Genomic DNA, 19,188 nt, shown 5'->3' with positions numbered 1-19,188 from the left:
TGTGGGAGCGCTGCTCAGCAGTAGCCAAAACACTAGTGTGTTGTCAACACTGTTCTAGCTACAAATACAAAGCACAGCACTATGAGGGCTACTATGGTGTCCTGGTATGGGGAACATTAACTGTGTCCCAGCCAGACCCAGTACAGCACGTTGCTGGCTCATGTTCAACCTGCTGTCCAATAGGACCCCCAGGTTCTTTTCTGCCAAGCTGCTTTCCAGCTGGGTGGTGCCCAGCATGTACTGGGTGCCTGGGGTTGTTCCTCCACAGGTGCAGGACTTTGCCCTTCCCATTGTTGAATTGTATGACGTTCTTGTCAGCCCATTTCTCCAGCCTGTTGAAGTCCCTCTGGATGACAGCATGACCCTCTGGCATATCAGCCACCCCTCCCACTTTTGTGTCACCAGCAAACTTGCTGAGGGTACACTCTGACCCGTCATCCAGATCATGAATGAAGATGTTGAACAGGACTGGACCCAGTATTGACCGCTAGGGTATGCTGCCAGCTGCTAGTGTTCAACTAGACTTTGTGCCACTGATCGCCACCCTCTGGGCCCAGCCATTCAGCCAGTTTTCAATCCACCTCACTGTCTGCTCATCCAGTCCGTACAGCTTCTCTAAGAGGATCTTATGGGAGACAGTGTCAAAGGCCTTACTCAAGTCAAGGTAGTCAACACCCACTTGCTCTCCCCTCATCCCACCAAGCCAGTCATTTCATCACACAAGTCTGTCTGCCAAGTTGGTCAAGCATGACTCCCCCTTGGTGAAGCCATGCTGACTAATCCTGATGATTTTCTTGTCCTTCATGTGCCTGGAAATGGTTTCCAGGATTAGCTGCTCCATCACCTTCCCAGGGATGGAGATGAGGCTGACCAGCCTGTAGTTCCCTGGGTCCTCCTTCCTGACCTTCTAGAAGATAGGAAGGGATTTTTTTTTTCCTGCAGTCCTCTGGCACTTCACCATGATTCTTCAAAGATTGTCAAGGGTGGTCTCTGAATGACATCAGCCAGGTTCCTCAGCCCTTGTGGTTGCATCCCATCAGTGCTCATGGACTTATGTATGACCAGTTTGCTTAAGTAGTCCCTGACCTGATCCTCTTCTGCTAAGTGTATATCTTCCTTGCTCCAGAGTTTTCCCCTGATCTCTTGGAAATGGGATTCCTGAAGTCCTATCTTGCTGTTCCCTGGATGATCAGTTAATGTCTCTGTATTCCTCCCAAGGTACCTGTCTCTGCTTCCACCTTCTCTATTTTTTAATTTTGTGTTTGAATTTTGTCAGGAGCTCCTTGTTCATCCATGCAGGCTTCCTGGATTTTTTGCCTCATTTCATATTCATTGGGATGGAGCTATTTTGAGCTTGTAGGAAGTGATCCTTCAGTATCATCCAACTTTCTTGGCCCCTGTTTCCCACCACATCCTAGGAGAATGCCATGGGACTTTACCAAGCAGATCCCTGAAGAAACCAAAGTCTGCTGTCCTGAAGTCTGGTCTTGTGATCTTATTTGTTACCCTCCTCTCAGTTTCCTGAACTCTACTATCTCATGGTCACTTCAGCTAAGGCTGCCTTTGACTTTCACAGCCCCCATGAGTCCTTCCTTGGTTTTGAGTATGAGGTATAGCAGAGCACCTCTCCTCACTGTTTCCTCTGTCATTGGAGTCAGGAAGTTGACATTGATGCACTCCAGGAACCTCCTGGATTGCTTATGCTCTGTTGTGTTGTCCCTCCAGCAGATATGGGGTTAAGTTGCAAGAGTCTTTTAAAAAAAGATGTAGGTGGATAAGTGAAAGAAAAAGCTATGCTTACTGTATTTACGATAAGGATCTAGCAAAGGCTGTCTCTCCCTAATACACCTCACTTCTGTTTCCTTTCTGGCAAAATGGCAGATAGGTTTTGAAGAGTGTTGTCTTCCTCTTGTATTGTGTATCTTAGCTTTTATGTTTATTTCCTCTTTCCAGTTTTCTCAGGGTTCTAAATTGCTTTAATCTCTCATCCTGAAACTCCTTTTTTTCTTCTCTTAAGCAGGAGAAAGTCTGGCCATCCTCTTATTTAGGACACAAGTGTTTTCCCTTCTGTAAGTACATAAATAACTATTAATTTAAGCCATCTCTCTTCCACTTGACTGTTTAGTTAACATCTCTGAAGTTATCAGTCAAATACTCTCTGACCAAGTTATTTTAGATATTCCGCACAAGGAGGGTTTAATGTTTAATATAAAATTTACTTATTTGAAGATATTTGATGTTACGTGGGATTTTGATTTAGCAGAGTGATACAGCAATATACTGAAATCACAATACAAGCATAATATAGCAATTGCAACATACAGTTGAATCACAATACAGATGTGATTCCCATTACCGATCTCTCTACGCTCACTGTCACAACACTGGGTGTCCCCTGGAAAGAATGTGTTTTGAAGTTAACTCAAACCCATTGCTCTCCTCAAAGTTTATTTTATTAGTTGTCCAGTTTTTCTACTTTGTTGGGCTGAGGCATGTATACACTTCCCCCCATGTTGGTCGGGCTTGCTCAGGGAAGCCATTACTTTCTACTAAGTATCTCAGGGAAGGCTGTTTATACAACCTGATGACCCACTGGTACAGCCTTGTAGATAAAACAAAGGCTACCCTCCAGTCCCCCTTGTGTTGAGATAAGTTGAGCTTTCTTTACAGTAATTGGTGATCATTCCTTACATTCTTCCCTGAGCTCAGCATTCTTCAGGTGTTAGGTTTATGGTTGGGCTCAATGATCTTAAAGGTCTTTTCCAACCTAAATGATTCTATGAGTCTATGATTCCTCTGATCCTTCTTCCACTGTAGGGGTGTGTTCGTTCATCACAGAAGTGTAAATTTCTCATTCTTTATTTTGGTAGCTGCTTGGCATTTCTTAGTGAGGAATGTATCTTTCCCTGAACTTTACATATCCTGTCAGTCTAAACATTAATGGGTTAGATGAGTTAGATTAATGGGTTAGACTGAGGTGGGCTGAGATCTGACTGAATGGCAGAGCTCAGAGTCTAACTGGAGGTCTGTAGCTAGCGGTGTTCCTCAGGGATCAGTACTGGCTCCAGTCCTACAGAGTGTACCCTCAGCAAGTTTGCTGATGATACAAAATTGGGAGGGGTGGCTGATTCACCAGACGACTGCGCTGCCATTCGGCAAGACCTGGACAGGCTGGAGAGTTGGGCAGAGAAGAACCTGATGAAGTTCAACAAAGCCAAGTGTAGGGTCCTGCACCTGGGGAGGAGCAACCCCATGCACCAGTACAGGCTAGGGGCTGACCTGCTGGAAGGCAGCTCTGCAGAGAAGGATCTGGGAGTCATGGTGGACAGCAAGTTGACCATGAGCCAGCAGTGTGCCCTTGTGGCCAAGAAGGCCAATGCTGTCCTGGGGGTACATTAGGAGGAACATGGCCAGCAGGTTGAGGGAGGTGATCCTCCCCCTCTGCTCTGCCCTGGTGGGGCCTCACCTGGAGTACTGTGTCCAGTTCTGGGCTCCCCAGTTCAAGAGAGACAGGGGACTACTTAAGAGGGTCCAGTGGACGGCTGCAAAGATGATTAGGGGATTGGAGCATCACCCCTATGAGGAATGGCTGAGAGAGCTGGCCCTGTTTAGTTTGGAGAAGACTGAGAGGGGATCTTATCAATGTCTACACATATCTTAAGGGCAAGTGTCAAGAGGATGGGGCCAGACTTTTTTCAGTGATGACCAGCAACAGGACAAGGGGCAATGGGCACAAACTGCAACACAGGATATTCCATCTGAATATGAGGAAGAATTTCTTTGCTTTGAGGGTGGCAGAGCGCACTGGAACAGGCTGCCCAGAGAAGCTGTGGAGTCTCCTTCTCTGGACACATTCAAAGCTCGCCTGGGTGCGACCCTGTGCAGCCTGCTCTAGGTGAACCTGCTTTAGCAGGGGAGCTGGACTAGATGATCTCCAGAGGTCCCTTCCAACTCTGACCATTCTGTGATTCATTGATTCTGTGATATGTAATACAGACATCTAAACAGTCTAGTTATATGTAGTTTGAGTATTTACTGTCGTGCCTCTTCTAAATTACTTTGAGGTGGCCAATTTCCAACATCTTCCTCTTAGATAAATTATAGCAATTATATGCATGGCATTTGGAGAAAAAAAAAGGTCATGATACCTGGCTGTGATGCATATGATATTGGACAAGTCACAAACTCTGACTCCATACATGAGATTTTGACATCCCAGCCACTCAGTCTTCCTACTGCATGCTTCCAATACAGGTCACATCTATATATAGAAAAAGAAGTGAAAATGTGGAGAGCATTTATTGTACTTAGTTCTGTGTTTTCTCAAGACTTCATATGGAAATTCTGTGAAATGAGGATGCTGTATAAAGGCAGAACAAGGAGTCTAAGTCATGGAAAAAGACAGCCCATCCTTGGACCCTGTTCTTCTATTGCCTGAATAATTCAGGAACAAAGGGAGAAATGTACTTGGAGAGTAGACAGTTCTTTTAGGAGGTAATGGGGAATTAAAAATGGCCATCATAGGCAGAAAAACCCCAAACATTGTACTGTTCCAGTGAGCCTTGATTTATGTCTAAATAGACCTTTTTTTTCCTATGTGTTCTCGAGTTTGCTGACTGGCCTGAAACCTGAAAGGTAATTACAAATTTCAGTTTCATCTGTACCATGGGCTCAGCTTGTAGGAAAGGTATGACTATTGATCTCATGTTCTGTGTGACTTTGTCAAGCTATTTAGTAACACACCTGAATGCTCTTATTTTCAGAATACATACAGACCATAATGATGATGGAAGAATCAGTTCAACATGTTGTCATGACAGCCATTCAGGAGGTATGTTAGAGTGTCCATAGTGTGTAGAAATTAAGCCTTTTAATATTGCAGAAAAATATACTTTTTTCCACTGTGATGAAAAAGGGGCACAGAGTTTGTAATTTTACAAGGAATATTTTCCTCTTTTCAGTTAGAAAACCAAATCAAGCAAGTCTTCTTCATGTCAAAGAACTTTGGTTGCATGCCCCACTTCTAGAGAAGTTTAAATCTCAGCTGTGGTAGGTTGTCCTTGGCTAGCCTCCAGATGCCCACCAAGCTGCTCTATCACTCCCTCTCCTCAATAGGACAGGGGGAGAAAATACAATGGAAAAGCTCATAGGTCCAGCAAAGGATAGGGAGATCACTTACTAATTATCATCATGGGCAAAATAAACTCGAATTGGGGAAAATTAAAATATTGTCAATTAAATTAGAGTAGGGTAATGAGAAATAAGAACAAATCTAAAAACACCTTTCCTCCACACCTCCCTTTTTCCTAGGTTCAACTTCACTCCCGACTTCTCTACCTCCTCCCTCCCCAAGCAGCACAGGGCAATAGGGGGTTACAGTCAGGTTATAACACTTCATCTCTGCTGCTCCTTCCTCCTCATGTTCTCCCCCTACGCACACGATACAGTCCTTCACAATCTTCTCCAACATGGGTCTTTCCTATAGGATGCAGTTCTTCAAGAGTTCCTCCAGCATGGGGTGCAGTCCTTCAGGAATGGACTGCTCCAGCGTGGGTCCCCCACGGGGTAACATGTCCTGCCAGAAAACCTGCTTCTGTGTGGGCTCCTCTCCACAGGCCACAGTTCCTGCCAAAGGCTTGCTCCAGTGTGGGCTCTCCATGGGGTCACAGCTTCCTTCAGGGCACATCTACCTGCTCTGGCATGGGGTCCTCCACAACCTGCAGGGTGAATATCTGCTCCACCATGGACCTCCACAGGCTGTAGGGGGAAGCCTGCCTCACCATGGTCTTCACCACAGGCTGCAGGGGTATCTCTGCTTTGGTGCCTGGAGCACCTCCTCCCTCTCCTTCTTCACTGACCTGGGTGACTGCAGAATTGTTTTTCTCACATATTCTCATTCCTCTCCCTCAGCTGCTGTTGCGCATAATTTTTTACCCTTTCTTAAATGTGTTATCACAGACATGCTACCATCATTGCTGATTGGCTCAGCTTTGGCCAGCAATGGGTCTGTCCTGGAGCCAACTGGAACTGGTTCTGACCAACTTGGGACAGCTTTCAGCGTCTTCTCACAGAAGCTAACCCTACAGCCCTCCCTGCTACCAAAACCTTGCTCCATAAACTCAGTACATTGACTTAAAGAATGTTTTGATAATGGGCTCCCCTTCCTTTACCTTTCCTATGTGGCTCCTGAAGTGTATTATACTGCTTTTATATGTGACCAAATACTGTACAATTTTTTCATTAAACTCAGAATATCTCAAGTTGAAAGGGGCCCATAAGGATCATCGAGTCCAACTCCCTGCTCCTCACAGGACTACCTACCACTAAACCATATGACTAAGAGCATTGTCCAGATGCTCCTTGAACTCTGACAGGCTTGGTGCTGTGACCACTTTCCTGGGGAGCCTGTTCCAGTGACCAACCACCCTCTCAGTGAAGAACCTTTTCCTAATGTCCAATCTGAACTTACCCCAATGCAGCTTCAAGCCATTTCCTATTGCTGGTCACCAGAGAGAAGAGATCAGCAACTCCCCTTCACTGGCCTTCTTGAGGAAGTTGTAGACTGCAATGAGGTCACCCATCAGCCTTCTCTTCTCCAAGCTGAACAAACCAAGTAGCCTCAGCCACTCCTCCTAAGTCTTGCCCTTGAGACCTTTTACCATCTTGGTCACCCTTATCTGGAAACACTTTGATGTCCTTCTTATATTGAAGCACCCAAAACTACACACAGTACTCAAGGTGGGGCCACAGCAGTGCAGTGTAGAGTGGGACAATCACCTCCCTTGACTGGCTAGCTATGCTGTGCTCAATGCACCCCAGGGCACAGTTGGCCCTTTTGGCTGCTGGGGCACACTGTTGACTCATGTTCAACTTGCCATAAACCCAAAGATCTCTTTCTTCAGGGCGGCTCTCCAGCCTCTTGTCCCCCAATTTATACATATAACCAGGGCTACCCTGTCCCAGGTGGAGAATCCGGCACTTGCTCTTGTTAAATTTCATATGGTTGGTGATTGCCCAGCAGTCTGTTCTATCCAGATCTCTCTGTAAGGCCTCTCTATCCTCAAGGAAGTCCATAGCTGCTCCTACTTTAGTATCATTGGCAGATTTACTTAATGTCCATTTGGCTCCTGCAACCAGATCCTATATAAAAACATTAATGAATGCTGGCCCCAACACTGAGCCCTGGGGAACCCCACTGGTGACTGGCTGCCAGCCTGATGTAACCCCATGTTGTCATTTAACCCCAGCTGCTAATGTATTATACAGTGGGGCCTCTTCAGCATGCGTCACCTCCTCTGGTGACATTCCGAAATCTTTGCCTTCTGGCCAGTCGATGATCACTTCCAAGATGTTTGGATGACTGGGATTTCTGATTCGAGCTCATTGTGTGATCAGTGGGACCCACTTACTCCATGTAGCATCAGTTGCGTGATGTGTAGAGGAGACCCTCCCTTTAAACATTCAGCCCAACGCTGGCAAACGGGAGACCAGAAGGAGCTGTGGTTCACCACCAATCACTTCTGAAGCAGCTCAAACCTCTTCATAAGTGGCCATTCTCTCTTTTTCAGTTGGAGTATAGTGGGCCTCAGATCCTCTGCATCCCCAACTCCAAAACCCTAGGGGCACACATCAAGTCTCCCCTGGTGTTTTCTGCCAGAGGGTCCAGGTAGGGCCATTTTCCCTGGCCGTGGTATAGAGCACATTTTTTACATCTTGCCCTGTCTGAACTGGCCCAAGGGCTACTGCTTGAACTATCTCCTGTTTAATTTATTCAAAGGCTTGTCATTGCTCAGGGCCCCCTTTGAAATAATTTCTCTTCCAGGTCACTTGATAGAGAGGGCTTACAATCAGACTGTAATTTGGAATGTGCATTCTCCAGAAACCCACAATGCCTAGGAAAGCCTGTGTTTCTTTCTTACTAGTTGGTGGAGACATTGCTGTTTTTTGGTGATCACATCTATTGGGCTCTCACATCATCCATCTTGCCATTTTACTCCCAAAAACCGGACCTCCTGTGCTGGTCCCTTGACCTTACTTTGTTTTATGGCAAAACTGGCTTTCAGAAGGATTTGGACTATTTGGATAATCAGAAGGATAATTGTCCTTCTCCTCCACCTGGCTGGAGGCAGGGCCCCTCTAGTCCTGGTCATAGGATTCTCCACCAGGGCAGTGAGTGGTGTGAAACAGATGTAGTGTGGAGCAGCCCTGTCTGCTTACTTCCTGTAAAAATGGATTAGAATTCCTTTCCATAGGATCAGGAGTAAGATCAGCCCTTCCACTCTGTCTGGGAAACTGCCCACTGGAGACTGGAGCAGCAACCTTTCTGGAAAAACACCCATCTGTGCTTGTTTTCCTTGTAAGTCACATACTCATGTCCCTAGGGTTGAGGTAGGTTTTCCATGCCACTTCCTCATGTCCTCTTTGTGGTCCCGCAGGTAAAAACACAGGTTATGCCATGTTGTGCACCTTCTATATCCTCTCTCTTGAGGAAAAGGACGCTTACTGTCAATAACTGAGATGCGGGTCTGTTCAGGTGGGGAGTAGAATATATCCTCATCAAGTCACTGGACCAGCTTCTCCACAGCCAAGACTAGGGAGGAAGAAATATTGTCTTCATGTTCTCGGAGTTGGCGAACCACTTCATCCACTGTCGGTGCTGCTTTGTCTCTCCAGCTGATTACTGCCAATGAGTTGGCACATGACGGTGTGCTCCATACAAATTTCCGCCACGTGGGTCGTGTTTATTGGACTTCATCTGGATCTGTGGGTAACTGCATGTTGTTCGGATCATAATAAATCATCTCTAGCATGGTGAATTCCCTCAGGTACTGGATACCTCTCTATTGCAGTCCACTTGCATGGGCGACATGTAATATCCTCCTTGAAGGGATACCTTTCCTTCACGCTTGACAGGGATAGCCTCCAGAGGCTGAGGACTATTGTCCCTCTTCCAATTGCCTTGTCAATGCCCCCTTCCCTAGAAAGTGATCTCAGCTGCTTGGCTTCCCTACCCTCGAATTCCAAACTATTAGCCCCATTATCCCAGCATCGAAGCAGGCAGGTGACAATGTGTTCACCTGGATGATGGGTAAAATCTTTTAGCATATCCTGCAGCTCACTCAGGGATAGGGATAGGGATAGAGTGGTTACCTGACGAGCGAGGGGAAGCACACGGCCGACTCAATATGAGTGATAGAGCAAGCTTCGATTTATTACGGCACGATTATGTCTTATATACAGTTCCAGTTAATTATGCCTACTAGTCATCTGCTGATTGGCTAAGCTCTAAAGGGTTACATTTTCATACGTCCTCCTACTTGCGGTTTCTGCGGATAGCTAGCTACATATTTTTTTTTCCTCTCTTGTCTACGCGAATTCCTCAAAGTTATTTACAACATTAGGCACAAGGTCAGTGTTTTTCTCAGCTTCCTTATCAGCATGCCTCAGCATAGCTGCAAGGCCTGCTTCAGCTAACTTACGCTAACTTTGTTTCACAAAGATCTTTAAGGGAGTCATGGCCATGATCACACAGCCATTCTGCAACATTTCCCCCTTTTTCTCTTTGCGCAAGCAAAACTTGTACAGTTACACGCTCGAGTAATTTTTGAATACAAGAGAGAGCACAGCTTAAACATACGAGTGCAATGATAACAATTATTACTATAAGCAACACACTTTACAACAGCCCTTTTAAACTACCAGAAGACCGCCCTAATAATAGAGCACCATAACTTTGTCCATTAATTATCAGAGGTCCTCGGACACGAGTTGCGACATTTTGTGGTCGGTTGTCAATTAATGTTGTATCTACTGCTGTTGCCAGGTCCAGGCCGAGGCTCCTTCGGGTGGCGGGTTGTAACACGGTGTCTGCCGATAAGAGTTGGTCATGTCTCCTGGAGGGGGTGTCGTGAAGGTGACAGGAGTCGCGATTGGGGTCGATGCGCTGCGGCTCCTCGCGCTCTGTTTCTCGTTTCCCATCTGCTGACAGACATTGGTGCTGTGGGTCCCTTGCTGACAATTTTGGCACCACACTTGATGTTGTCGACATCGGTCACGGGTATGTCCTGGCTTCCCGCATCGATAGCAGGGGAAGTCTCGGTGCGTGGTGGTCGCTGGCTTTGGGGGCGCGGTAGCCCCAGGGGGGCGCAGAGGCGCAAGCGCTGCAAAAGCCTGACTTTGGGCTTGCACTAAATCTCTCCCTACTGCTTGGATTGCTTCCACTAGCAAGGCTTGCTGACCTACTGGCACCCAACTCATTCGCTCTAGCATTGTTTCTACAGAAGAATCTAAGGGCAGGGTTACTAAAATGCCTTTGGTGTAACTGTTACTATTCTCCAGAATACACTGGCACAATAACGGCCCTTTCATAAAGTTAGGTATATCTGGTGGGCTCACTGTGGAGGCCTGACTCATTCACTGTACTACGTAACTGACTTAATATTTTCCAATCGAAGCCTCCCAGGTTCCCTGTCTTTGGTTAGCGGCATTTATCTGATACGTTACAGGGAAAGCTTGTGGGGGGTTGACTTGCTCAGCAATATCAAATATTCCCTGAGCAGCTGCTTCTTGTGCTATTTTTTGCCAATTAATGCGCGTAGAACGCACCAGTTTGTTTACTGGGGTTTTTTTTTTGTTTGTTTTTTGGTTTGTTTTTTTTTTTTTTAGAATTTTGTATTGACTGCCCACTACTATTTTCTTCCTCAGCAGCACTTTCGTCAGATGTGTCCCCGCCCTCTGGCCCCCCCGAGGCTACTGCGCCGGAGGGGGGGGCAGAGGACACGAAGGGTCTGGAGGTGGTGCAGTGGGCTCTATAGGTGGTACAGAGGGCACTGTTTGTGATAAAGGGGGTATTGGAATGTAATTTTCACATGGCATAATTTTTCCTGCATTAGGATCTGCGCTTGCAAGTCGGCTTGTTACTGCTGAAGCAAGGCGCTTTTCTGCTTGATATCTTTTTATACAATTAAAAACTTCATGCCATGATTTCATCAATTTTTTTGCTGCCTTATCATCATCAATTACTAAATCCCATAAACAATCCCCATAATTACGCCATTCTTCTACTTCAAACATATGCTCAGGATCTGCAAAATATCCTTTTGCTCTACCTAATGCAATTAACCCGGCCAGATCTTTTAAAGGGCCTACTCCCCGCTTTTCTAAAAAGCATTGTAAAAGTGCTAGCGCTACCTCTTTTTCCATTGTGCACTCGTTAAAGTCCTCTTTGTTGCAGCCTTTTCCCTTGGGTAGCAGCTCACGGACGGCGAACCCCTTCTTGAATTATCCTGGGCTCAAGCACGGATCGGGTACGATGCCAGCATCAGCCGATCTTCTGCTCTCTGGTCGCTGCTACCAGTGCTTCTCTGTCCTCGCTGTCCGGTGAAGAACAAGGTTAGGGGTCCCTTGTTCGGGCGCCACTTTGACGAGCAAGGGGAAGCACGCGGCCGACTCAATATGAGTGACAGAGCAAGCTTCGATTTATTACGGCGCGATTATGTCTTATATACAGTTCCAGTTAATTATGCCTACTAGTCATCTGCTGATTGGCTAAGCTCTAAAGGGTTACATTTTCATACGTCCTCCTACTTGCGGTTTCTGCAGATAGCTAGCTACATATTTTTTTTTCCTCTCTTGTCTACGCGAATTCCTCAAAGTTATTTACAACATTAGGCACAAGGTCAGTGTTTTTCTCAGCTTCCTTATCAGCATGCCTCAGCATAGCTGCAAGGCCTGCTTCAGCTAACTTACGCTAACTTTGTTTCACAAAGATCTTTAAGGGAGTCATGGCCATGATCACACAGCCATTCTGCAACAGTTACCTCTTGTTCTGCCTCTTCCTCCTGTTCCTGTGGTGGCCTTGCTTCGTCCTCCTTTAGTAAACGAGCTGGTTTTTGTGTCCATTTCTTCTTCTGTATAGGGGCAACTGATACTGACATGGGTTGGTCCTCTGCATCACCCATCACAGGGGTCTGAGTAGCTGCAGTGCCTGTCGCAGGAGTTGGAGTAGCCACAGATAGTTGCTTAACTCTAAACAAGAGCAGAACCACAGTCAGCATTTCTAACAGTAGCACCAGGACCAGCAATAGGCTGGTTTCAACATACCAAGGGTATGCAAAATTTTCAAAATTCTCAAACACTTATGTGATTAGCCCTGAGGAGAAGATTCTATCTCTTTAAGTCAGTGTTTTCAGGAACAGGCAAGTGCCAGATTTCCTGCATAAGTTTTGGGATATTTTACTTTTGGTTTGTGGGGGTTTTTTTTCAGGGTATGAAAACATTTCTTTTTGAGCTATTTGCAACATATCTGTTATATATATATATTTAAAATTTCTTATGGTACTGCTTTAAACCTTAACTTCACCTTAACTGGTGTCAGTTACTTGGCTATCCAGATGTTTTATAAATATTGTGTCTATAGCTTCCCTTGGTGTGTTATCAGGGGAGCTAATAGAACTGGCTAGCAGTCAGAACTCAGCCTCTTTAAGCTATTGCTTGCTAGAACTTTCAAACTTATGTCTTTTTTCTTGTTTTGAGCCTGCTCTGACAATTTGTTTGCTGGGGATGGATTGTTGTTTGACCTCAAAATATTTGTATTATTTAAATCTATTTCTAGCCATTTATCCGTTGTAATTGATGAGTGGGTGAGGTTCCTAAAAGAAAACTTTTTTCCCCCAACAAGCATGTCAGTCAATTTGGGGGCTTTTTAAGAAAGTAATGACTTGAAAATAATTTTTTTCCTCACTAAAATCATTATAAACCATTCTTCTAGTCAGATTAGTCAGATTACAAAGAATTTTAATGCTTGTTTCAAAAATACTCATTCTAGAATATAAACTTTTAATCTGCAAATTCCAGACAAATTTGAGACCTATCTTGCCTGCCATGTAATAGCTGCCACCAGTCTAATGGTGCTTAAATACAGATCTCTGCAAAGGATAGTGTAGCTTTCATGATAGATAATGAATGTGCTTTTTCAGAAGAGAGAATGACTATGTAAGGTAATGTTTTTCATATTTTAGATATTCTAAGTCCTGAATATGTTTTTCTGTAATTCTTTTTTAATATACCTCATAAAAATGAAGTAAAAAATGTTACTGTTGTCAGAAAAAAAAAGCTTTCCTAAAGGTTAGATGAACCTGATTTCTTATTGAAACTTACCTTTAATATGCAAATAAATCTTTTTTCTAATCTAATGTAATCTAATTACAGTTGATGAGTAAAGAGTCTCCAGTCTCTTTTGGAAATGATGCTTACATTGACCTTGAACGTCAGGTATCTAATATGAGGTGTTTCTTTTCCTTTAATCACAGGAAATCAGTGCCTAATCACTATGATTTATTGTTAAGCAGTCTAACTTTTTCTATTGTGGGAAAGTTTTGTGGAAAATTTGAATAATGGATACAAAATAAAACTTTACTGTGATTTACAGTTATCTATGTTGAAATATATAAATTCTGGTAGATGGAATTAATTTTTGTGTTAGCTGTCCCTTGTAAACTTAAAAATGAAAGATTATGATCCTGTCTGTGAAAAGTAGAAAGCCCATCTAAAATTTATTATGCATAATAAAATATATACATATGCATTGACTACATGCATATTTTATCAGATCAATTTTCTTGTAGGTATTTCTTTATTTCCCTGACCACATTCATACAGAAAATTGGAAGATATAAGTGTTTTAATTATTATATAGTCCCTTAAAGAGATGTAACTGAATGTTTCCACACTGCTTATAAGATTCAGTGTCTTTTTTCAGATGGGTAGGTTTCTCCACTACAGTGTTGATTGTTTCCCCTGTTGTACAGTGAGAGTAGTTCCCAGTGACTAGACAGGTTTTACCTTAACTGGTTATTCTTTGTGTATCCCAATCTTTTGTGTATTTGAAAAGTAGATTAAAAACTGAAATCATATAATCTTTGCATCTATAAAGAAAAGAGATATTGATGCTTTTTTTCCCAGTGTACAGAGCCAATAGATTCTTCAGAGCTAAGCTGTTTGGTTTGGGGGGGCCCTCAGTTTACAGCATAAATGTGATAACTTCAATGTTTTGTTTCAAGATCAAATATCACCTTCAGCTATATTTACCTTTGTTAGACAAATTAAACAATGATTACATTTGCTATTTTGTTTCGTTGTAGAAGCAGAATTGCTTTTCTTTTTCCCCCAAACATCAATATTACATAAATGTAAAAAAAGACTTTACAATCATATAATTCATAATTTTGCTATATCATTTATAGAGATATTCTTTTATGAAACTAAAAATGATTGTTGTTTGTAATAGTTGAAGAAAACTACAGAAGAATTAAATGAAGCCCTAGCAACGAAAGAAGAAATTGCCCAGAGATGTCATGAGTTAGATATGCAGGTAGGTCATCTTTAAATCAAGAAAAAAGCATGTTAATTCTTGGACAGCTGAAGAAAGGGCTTATTGTTTAAATCTACCTTTTGTATTTAAAAAAATATTCCTCAATTGCTGTATTTCTTTACTCATCATAGCAGAGCAAAAAGTGCATGCCCACTTGTATTGATTCAATTATGTTAGCATTAAGGCTATTGGTACTGACAAAGTTTTTTTGCATTCAAGTGAGAAATGAGCTGCATTGCTCAACTCATGAGTTACAGAAATCCTAGGAGTTTTGCTGCTATAATGATTTCAGTAAAATGTTACAACTAACTCAAAGTTATTCTATACTATCACCTGTGCATAAACTAAGTTTTACTGTAAACTGAGCATATCTGATCTGGAAGACATCAACAGATTAAACCTGGAACCCAGAAAAGCCATTTCAATCAATTCCTATTTTGGTGTATAATTTGGCTTTTTTTTTTTTTAGCCAAGCAGTAATGACCGGAATTAATGAAGCCTTGTGCCTTATTGATTTGTGTTCAACCATTGGTTGATTTTGTTGTGTTGGATGCAAATTCTGATCAAAACTTTCCTTTCTCTTGGGATACTTATATTCTTTCTTTTCCCCTCCTACCTACATTTTGATTGTATAGTGTCTAATAATATAAGCTTACGTTTCAGATGTTCTTTGAATCACAGCACTTTGACTTCTCTGCCCCACTGCCTGTTTTCACAAAGCTGTCAGAAATTTAATCATCTTTGGGACCTCTGTTCTTGTTTCAAGTCCATTTGCAATTGGCCATTGGAATAAAAAAATTCTTGGAGAGGCATGGCCATGAGAGACTTGAATAGTCTGGTCTGTGTGATTTTATAAACATTGTTTCCTTTGGAAAACATTTAAAAACCTTACTATGGTGTGTGCATGGGGTAGTGGTGCTTTAAAAGTAGGCAGACTTTAATACAGTGACGTAATCTTCTTTGATAACTAAGATATTTTTCTTTAGATAATTCTGAGAAATAAAGGTAAGAACACTCTTTTCTTTATGGTAAATCCTGTCCCTAATGCTGTAGTACATTGGTTACATCAAATATCAAGTATTAAAGTTACAATGTGTTCCTGTGAAATAGTTTTGTGAACTTCGACGTTTCCAGTTATGAGTTGTGTTAATGTTTTGCTGTGTGCACCAAAAAATTGCTCTTTATAGCTAACAGCTCCTTTATTCCAGTCTGTTCTTTTATTACAACAGGTTGCAGCACTTCAAGATGAGAAGAGCATTTTACTTGCTGAGAACCAGATTCTGATGGAACGTTTGAATCAATCTGATTCTATAGAAGATCCCAACAGCCCTGCAGGTCGTAGGCACTTGCAGCTGCAGACCCAATTAGAGCACCTCCAAGAGGAAACATTCAGGTAAAAAAGCCACAAGTGGATAATCTGCAGTTGGCAGCCAGTATGACGTCTATGCTTTTGGTTCTACTGGCATTTATGCTAAATTATAACGGGTGGGATAATAACCATAGTAGTGAAGTTTCTGTTATGATCTACCTGTTTATAAGCTCAGACTTTGAAAAATATGGATTTTTTTTTAAATACTGAAATGATGCAAAAATACTGAAATACTGAAAGGCTCCCATTGACCATCTTGTCTCCATTCTCCTTGAATTAACTGCTTGAATTAACTGGACTCCTTGAATTAACTGCTGCTATGCCTCTTTCTTGACTGCATCCCCTTTTATGTGTATCTTTATTATTTTTTATTTTAATTTTGGATCAAATTCACAATGGTGCTTTGCGCTACCAAGTTGTCTTCTCCACTCATTCACCGTGTTTTGTCAGTTTCTCTTGATTATTCCTTTCACTCACTGCCAACTTCAAGCAACTTTTCCTACATATATTGATGAGTTTGTCATACCAGAGACTTTGTTCTCTACTCTTCACATGCTAGTCAAAATACTTGGTTCTTCAGAAGAACTGAACAGGCATAGCATCTAAAAATAAAAACTGAGAGCTGCAGCATTCAGAACATCTGAAGATCAGGCCTGGCTGCCAACATTGATGACAGTATAAGGGAGTTGGACAGCTGGACAAAATCCTGGGATAAACCCTAGGATAAATTTTTCATGTTCAAACTCTGTGCCCCAAAATATGCAAGAACTTCCAATATTATCATAGAGAAATCTCAGATTTTTTTCTTTCCAGCACAACTGACACACACATTTCCTTGTGATATTTCAAAGTAGAAACTGTAATTGAATTGGAAGCATCAGAAAAGTGATCTGCTTCAATGTTTTTGAATAAGCAAGGCATTTGAGAGCAAAACTCCATTCTGTGTGGTGTTGTGCATTGGACTGTTGTTTCCTTTTCACTGTGCATCAGAAGGCTTTGTTTATGGTGTTTCTAGAGAGGATGATGATCATGGAGAAAGGTAATAATGGCTCAAGGCGAGAATCATAGAATATCCTGAGTTAGAAGGGACCCACAAGGATCATCAAGACCAACTCCTAACTCCACCCAGGGCAACCTAAACATTAAACCATATATCTAACTGTGATATCCAAACACTTCTTGAATACTGGAAGGCTTGGGGCCATGAACACTTTCCTGGGGAGCTTGTTCCAGTGCTTGACCACCCTCTCAGTGAAGAACTTTTACCTAATATATAATCTGAACTTCCCCTGATGTAGCTTTAATCCATTCCCTCATGTCCTATCACTAGACACCAGAGAGAAGAGATCAGCACCTCCCTCTCTGCTCCCCCTCACAAAGAAGTTGTAGACAGCAATGAGATCACCCCTCAGTGTCTTCTCTAAGCTGAACAAACCTACTGTCCTCAGCTGCTCCTCATAAGTCATGCCCTCTAGTCCTTTCATCATCTTTGGTGCCCTCCTTTGGATGCACTGTAACATTTTTATATCCTTCTTATATTGTGGAGCCCAAAACTGCACACAGTATTCAAGATGAGGCTGCACCAATGCTGAGTATAGTGGGACAATCACTTCTTTCGACCAGTTAGCTATACTGTGCTTGATACACCCCAGGATACAGTTGGCCCTTTTGGCCATCAAGGTGCATTGTTGACTCATATTGAGCTTGCCATCAACCAAAACTCCCAAATCCTTTTCTGCAGGGCTGCGCTCCAGCCTCTTGTTCTCCAGTCTATACATACATCCAGGATTACACTGTCCTGGGTGCAGAATCTGGCATTTGTCCTTGTTAAATTTCATATGGTTGGTGATTGCCCAGCACTCTATCCAGATCTCTCTGTAAGGCCTCTCTACCCTTGAGGTAATCAATGGCTCCTCCTAATTTAGTATCATTGGCAGGCTTACTTAATGTACATTTGACTCCTGCAACCAGATCATTTATAAAAACATTAATGAGCGCTGGCCCTAAAATTGAGCCCTGGGGAACCCCACTAGTGACTGGTCACCAGCCTGATGTAATCCCATTTACTATAACTCTTTGAGCCTGACCTGTCAGCCAATTGTTCACCCATCATGTTGTGTACACGTCTAGCTGTATGCTGGACATGTTGTCCTCCAGAAGGATACTGTGAGAGACAGTATCAAAAGCTTTGCTAAAATACATAAAAAAATCCCACACATCCACTGCCTTCCCTTCATCCACCTTGTCATAAAAGGATATTAAGTTGGTTAAGCAAGACTTTCTCTTCATGAACCCATGTTTGCTCTGACCAGTGACTGCATTATCTTTCAAGTGTTTTTCAATAACTCCCAGAATAATCTTCTCCATTTTACTAGGCACTGAAGTGAAACTGACAGGCCTATAATTACCAGGGCCTTCTTTCTTGTCCTTCTTGAAAATTGGAATAACATTTGTTAGCTTCCAGTTGACTGGGACCTCTCCAGATTCTCAAGACCACTGATAAATAACTGAGAGGTCTTGCAATAACGTCAGCCAACTCTTCCAGTACCCTGGGATGAATCCCATCAGGCCCCATAGACTTATGTGCACTCAGTTGCAGCAGCAAATCCTGTACAAGTTCAAAGTCAACTGGGAGCTTATCGCTCCCTGAGTTATGGTCCTCCAACTCAGGGCTCCAGGAGTCCCAGAGCCCATCATCAGTGTTAAAGACAAAGTTGAAGAAGGCATTAAATGTCTCTGCTTTGTCTACATCCCTATTTGTGAGGCGACCAACTTCATCAAGTAACGCACCAATATTTTCTTCAGTCCTCCTTTTGTCTGTTAGCATACTTTAAAGAACCTTTTTTTGTTATTCAGCAAAGTACTGGCCAGCTTCAACTCCAGTTGAGCTTTGCTGTACAAATTTTATCCCCACAGTGGCAAACATCTCTGTAGTCCTTCTGTGTAGCCTGACCTTGCTTCCAAAGTCCATAGACTTTCTTTTTCCACCCAAGTTCCAGGAAATCCCTGCTCATCTAAGCCAGCCTTCTGTCCCACTTGCTTGACTTCCGACACATTGGAATTGCCTGCTCCTGCGCTTTTAAAAGGTGGCTCTTAAAAAGCGACCAGCATTTATGGACCCCAATACCCTCAAAAGCAGATCTCCATTGGACCTTACTAGCTACTTCCCTGAAGCAGCTTAAAGTCTACTCTCCCAAAATCCAAGGTAGTAGCTCTGCTGACAGTTTTTCTCATATCACTGAAGATTTTAAACTCAACCATTTCATGACTGCTGTGGCCAAGAGAGCCACCAATCATCACATCACCCATGAGACCATCTCTATTTACAAACAACAGATCTAGGAGGGCACCTTTCTTAGTCAGCTCTCTTAGTACCTGTATCAAAAAGTTATCTTCAACATGCTCCAGGAATTTCCTGGACCTGTTTGTGTCTGCTGTATGATCGTCC

The 19,188-nt window shown here is 42.9% G+C and overlaps 1 protein-coding gene across 6 annotated transcripts in view; it reads left to right on the top strand.

Moving 5' to 3' along the window:
• LOC129783152 (protein Hook homolog 3-like) overlaps nucleotides 1-19,188 on the top strand; it is a 124,940-nt gene that overhangs the window by 63,416 nt on the left and 42,336 nt on the right. For 5 of the 6 annotated variants that reach the window (XR_008745136.1, XM_055792993.1, XM_055792991.1 and 2 more), the window contains 4 exons: nucleotides 4,764-4,831; nucleotides 13,210-13,272; nucleotides 14,288-14,371; nucleotides 15,601-15,764. Coding sequence is in view for 5 of the 6 variants with exons in the window: in XM_055792993.1 (XP_055648968.1) it covers nucleotides 4,764-4,831; nucleotides 13,210-13,272; nucleotides 14,288-14,371; nucleotides 15,601-15,764 (379 nt within the window). In the remaining variant the exon portion in view is untranslated. The remainder of the gene's footprint in view (nucleotides 1-4,763; nucleotides 4,832-13,209; nucleotides 13,273-14,287; nucleotides 14,372-15,600; nucleotides 15,765-19,188) is intronic. The other variant, XM_055792992.1, reaches the window with a different exon arrangement.

The sequence above is a fragment of the Falco peregrinus genome, chromosome W, assembly GCF_023634155.1.
Source record: "Falco peregrinus isolate bFalPer1 chromosome W, bFalPer1.pri, whole genome shotgun sequence".
Lineage (NCBI taxonomy): Eukaryota > Metazoa > Chordata > Aves > Falconiformes > Falconidae > Falco > Falco peregrinus.
This window is presented reverse-complemented; position numbering and strand designations above follow the sequence as displayed.